Genomic DNA, 5,804 nt, shown 5'->3' on the forward strand with positions numbered 1-5,804 from the left:
TAACCAAATACAAAGAATATATAGGAGATGTCCATTAGGTGGATGTCACCAAATACAAAGATTATATAGGAGATGGCCATTAGGTGGATGTAACCAAATACAAAGAATATATAGGAGATGTCCATTAGGTGGATGTCACCAAATACAAAGATTATATAGGAGATGGCCATTAGGTGGATGTCACCAAATACAAAGATTATATAGGAGATGGCCATTAGGTGGATGTCACCAAATACAAACAATTATATAGGAGATGGCCATTAGGTGGATGTAACCAAATACAAAGAATATATAGGAGATGTCCATTAGGTGGATGTCACCAAATACAAAGAATATATAGGAGATGGCCATTAGGTGGATGTAACCAAATACAAAGAATATATAGGAGATGGCCATTAGGTGGATGTCACCAAATACAAAGATTATATAGGAGATGTCATAAATATATGTTCGTATGATTCTATTTAATATGATGGAGAGCTAATGTAAATACACGCAGTGGAATAAAGAGATATGCTTGTATTCATAGCGATCCAGGAATAAACCCTATATTACGCTTGAGCACTAAGCATATATACCAGCAGCATTCATGGGACCTTTTATAATTGTTTAAACACTCGATGTATTGTGAAAATTGTGTAACAATTCTGCATTTTTACTAGTATGTCAATGTTTATATTTAAGTCATGATAAAATGATGGATGATGTTGTTAATGCTTTAGAAATTCTATCATATTTACATATTTTCATAATCAGAAGATGCTTACTCTTCCGGAACACCTGGTCGTATTCTCTGGTCATCACATGTTGACCCTGGTTATATGGATTTCGAGTTCGGATTACGGTTTTGTTGATACTTCGGTGTTCTCTGTTTTTTGTCGGATAGCATCTCACTATATAAACATGATTATTTGATGTATTGATGTGGATCAAAAATGTCCTATGTATATTTTTTATGTAAATACCTTTAACCACTTCTGCAAATAAGACTTGGTAATATTACAGGAGTTTTCAAGGAAAACATAGCAATTTTCCAGGATACATCTTTTTCCATGAATCCGAATGGTTATAGCAGGTATTTTACTCTAATCAAAAGTTTGTGCTGAACAATATCGATAATTGAATGCTTCTTGAGTAGGTTCTTTGTTTTCATAGCCACTTGGCAATGCCTTCGTTGCTTACATATGAATTAAAGAACTCCGCAAAAATATAGCCTTAAATCGAACTGGAAGTGGCATTGTATATTGACAAACACAAAATAAGTCATAGTCAGTCGCAATAGATTCAAACAAGTGAAAGCATCACTTGATAATGATTTACTTCCAGACCAGAGGAATACATGCATTCCAGTAATGTCGAGTACTCGCAAGGACATTCATCATTTGTTACAATTTCAAATAACATATATCAATGTATACAATTTCTTATTGAACAAAACAATATATTCTCACTCATCATCATGTTTACCTCGAACATAGGTGCATTTTTACTAGCATATCTTCTGCGTCACTGTAAATAAAATGCATACTCCTTCAATATGCATCTGGGCAAAGCAGCAAAACGGTGTTTTTCGCGTTCTATGCATATTTTTTCGAGATTCGATGATAAATCATGTTTTTAACATGGTTCTCGACATACTTAATGTATAGAAAAGATAAGAAAATAACCAAAAACTGAAACAGCTGTAATTCTCTTTATTAAAACCACCTTCTCATGAACCGTGATCATTTAAACAGCATCAATTATGTTTTAAAATTGTTGGTAAAAATGCAATTTCTTGTACAATTTCGACCATATGGAAGTATCAATTGATTTTTGAAATTTCAATGCACATTCTCTGTGCAAAGAATGAACCATGATTAAGAAGGGAAACATAAAAATACCAAATCCTTTTCCATTTGCATTTAAAAGTTAAAAAGGAATAATGTTAACATAAGAAAAAAAAACAATTAACAGCATAGGTAAGTGACGAAATATTAAGTCAATATATATTGGATGCAACGAAATTTGTACTACCAACGATGCCAACAGTGGGGTTAGTGTGGATGCATATATCAATGGAAAATATGGTAATAATGAATGTTTTTGTTTGGCCCATTAACGTGAAAATCAGTTATTTACCCTTGGTATAGCCAACAGGTCCTAATCTATAATGACCGATTTTTGGAAGGAACCTTTTGCACAAAAACCTGAAAAGCTTGAACATATACTGTTGCTTTGTTTCATTGAGTGCGACACCGTGGAACCTATGGTAACAATATTATATATCACATAGGCAAGTTTGCACGATGCTTAATTATTATAGGAATAAATATTGTAATTTTTGGAGACATATGGCGACACGTTAACGAGTCATACAGCAATTATCTAAACAGTAAAAAGTTTCGCAAAACAAAGCTTCATGTCATAGTAGCCTTTGAATAATTAAATAGATCAGTGAAATAAGATCGGTACAAAAGCTCTATCAACTAGGTTACCACAGGGAGGAACAATAAAAATCCGCCCCACTTAACATCGAAACACATTATGGTATAAAAAGTCATCAAGGAATTGAAGAGATTTCCGAACTAAACCAAGGTACAGAAAACAATAAAAGGCAGGGACCATTTAAAGATGTATGAATCAGCTTTAAGAATGGTAAACACCAAGGGACAAATTGCTCCCTTATAAATGGTTTAGATAAAGTTTATGGAATGCTATCTGTTGTGTGAACAAATAACTACAAAGAAAACATCAAACATTGTTATCTACTTCGTCAACATCGACACAATTTGCTTTAAAAAGTTTCCCATGTGTATACATGCATGTATAAAGCATTTCGTTTTTTTGACTGCATCTCCTACAGATCTTAATTTTTCACTTGTTCGGTTGTTCAACAAATGGCTGCCGGAGATTGTCGTATTTTGCCCTGCAATTGTTGACTACACGACCTTGGTCGCATGATGTCCCTTTACAAAACTTACACAACACTGTGACCGAGTTTCTGATTACAGATGTAATGCTTTTTGAAGCAATGGTGGTGTAGTAACCATCTACAAGAGTTATTCTGATATGTTGTGACAAAATAGATGAATCAATATCAAATGTACGGAACCAAAGAAAATAACCATGACAGAGTAAGCACATTTTGAAAATAAAATAAAATAAAATATTCGAATAAGCTGCAAGTAAAGTTAACATTCCTCTCGCAACATTGTCCAATAGAATGTAACAAGAGTTTTGGTTATATTAGGAGATCTAACAGATGACTTTGCCCGTGTAATATTTTTACAAATGTACCAATTAAGTTCAAATCGTTCTTATAGTTCGCTGAATCAAAACGTTTTTAGACTCGTTTCATAATCCCATATGAAATATAAACTACTGTAACACTCCTTAAGACCATTTTCATCTGAATTGTTACTACATCAGTAACCACTTGTAGTTTATGTAAGAATTTTGTGACACAACCAATGAATGTTTAAACGTGTCGTTTTCGATGACTTTTATGGTATGTACACTGTCACTTTCATGAAACAAATGACCAACATGTGAACACAAAGCTGAAAGCGTGTACGAGTTGTTTTCTAAACTCGAAGATCGATGTCGATTTCGGCTAAGCAGTGTACAATACTATGCTATAGTAATATCTCTTCTTACTCATTGCTGTATACCTGGACATATATGTATGAAAGTCTATGTGCCCCCGCCCCCTCCTCTCAATTTAGTACTGCCCCGTTGCGGCGTATCCAGATGACTTCTTTAATTAACAAGCATTCTGTGAGTATTGCTAAACCAATACATGTCCCCTACCGGTGCCCTCAAGTTAAAACTTTAGCCAAATTTGAGTAAAAAAAGTTTAGCCAAAACTGAAACATGATCATTTTATGAAAATAAGTTCATTCCAAACAATGTGCAAATTCAACTATATTGGGTTGAATAACCAATGTGTCCTGCCCCTAAAAGATATTCAGGTATTCTTTAGGTATGTGTACTGTACAGAGTAAAAGAATCTAAAGTGAATTTAAAGTGAAATGTGTAATAACAGCCTTGGATTGAAATATAACCATGATTCTGCATAGCACAGCATAGTAGTAATATCATTATTAAGTCAATGGAGACCAATTACAAAATTTAACCTCAAGAATACAGAGAAAACAGTTAAGTCCATAATATGGAAAAAAAAATGAAAAAATGAAAAAAAATTACTGAACAAAGGTAATGCCACACACCCAAAGAACCTCTATGCAAAGAATCAGCATCCTAATATCATTATTAAGTGAATGGTGTGCCATTATAAAACTTTAACCAAAACTTTAACCGGACGGACTGGCATCAATGGTATTGATGTGGGCCGTCAGCTTCTTCTGTGACCCCTTCTTGATTATCTCAAGTATGTTATCAACGCACCGTTTCCATAAACTCAGCTTGCATTCTATAGGTGCTATGGCTTTCGCGTCTTGCTCCAGATGTTCTATTAGCAACTTTGCCACAATAAGTGACATTGGGCTCCCCATGACAGTGCCGAAGCGTTGCTGATAAAGATTGCCTCGAAAACTGGAATATGTTGTTGTAATCACAGCAAACTCCAGCAATTCCATTATGTTCTGAATCTGGAGGATTGTATTCTTCTGCCACGATCAGTCGGATTCTAGGCGGTTCTAGAAGATTCTGATTGATTCGTGGATGGGTGTGTTGGTGGACAGAGATACAACATCGTGTGTAATTAATTCATCATAGATAAATTTTGTAGTGAATCTCTTTCTTCTTTTGTTATGTTGCTCAGTGGCAGTTTTGTTGATTTCAAAACCGCCGTCACCTTGCATCTAAATTGATAAGCCTTTGCAGAGTTCCTGCCTGCTCTGTGGATATATTAAAACGACAACTGGGATTGTATCTGGAACCTTTGCATATACCGTTAACGAGTAAAGTTCTCTCGCTATTGTTGAGCTCGCTGTTAGATATTATATTATATCAACTACCAATTTTTTCAGCGTAGAATCATTCAGATCTATATCTGTATTTTTATTACTTTGTGTTCATTTCTCTACAAGACGGTTTAATCTAATCAAGTGGCGTTGTTTGGTCTTTTTAAATAATCGTTCACCTATCCGTTTCATGTTCACATACCCTACTGTATCACTCGATAAGCGTTCGGTCAGTGTGTCGATGTGTCTATTTTGATATTGACTCTTTCCTATTACATCTGTCTGTTTTGTTTTATTTATTCATTAATTTGATATTTCAGGTATTGATGGGCATCTGATATTTAGACTTGAAGGTGTTTTATGCAAGTCTCTATATCATTTGCACCAGGTGATTTCTGTATTTCACAAACTTCTTTTCTAAGCTCGTACATTTTGCTTTGACAATGTTTTGTCCGTAGTTTGTTTGGATATTTCGAAACATTTTCTTCTGGTTGGAAGTATGGTTTATGTAAGAAAAAAAGTAACACAGCCAATGAATGTTGATACGTATCAATCAACATTCATTGATTGTCTTAGGAAGAAAATGTATTGAAAATCACCACTGCAATTTAGAAATCCATGTATATTTTTGCCAGTTTCTTGAGGGATCTCTTGATTTCTGCGAATTTTGGTACTTATAACCCCTAACGCATTTGTCCAACTTGGTATATTTAATGATTCATTGTGAAAAAAACAACAACAACAACAAAAAACTGCCTAGAGAGCATTTGAAAACCACTCGTTGGGCAAAGAACGTAATATTATAAAAATAATTATCAGGCACTCATTTGATCAAATGCTCTTAGTACGGTAACAAAATCAATGACGCCAATGCAACCCCCTAAAATCACCGTTTTG

At 34.4% G+C, this 5,804-nt stretch overlaps 1 protein-coding gene across 1 annotated transcript in view; it reads right to left on the bottom strand.

The window, feature by feature from the left end:
- Positions 1-4,580, bottom strand: part of LOC117329948 (calnexin-like) — a 30,707-nt gene extending 26,127 nt beyond the window's left edge. The window contains exon 1 of the mRNA XM_033888180.1: positions 4,314-4,580. Within this exon, the coding sequence (XP_033744071.1) occupies positions 4,314-4,580 (267 nt within the window). The remainder of the gene's footprint in view (positions 1-4,313) is intronic.
- Positions 4,581-5,804: the final 1,224 nt, after the last annotated feature.

Source organism: Pecten maximus, chromosome 6, assembly GCF_902652985.1.
Source record: "Pecten maximus chromosome 6, xPecMax1.1, whole genome shotgun sequence".
Lineage (NCBI taxonomy): Eukaryota > Metazoa > Mollusca > Bivalvia > Pectinida > Pectinidae > Pecten > Pecten maximus.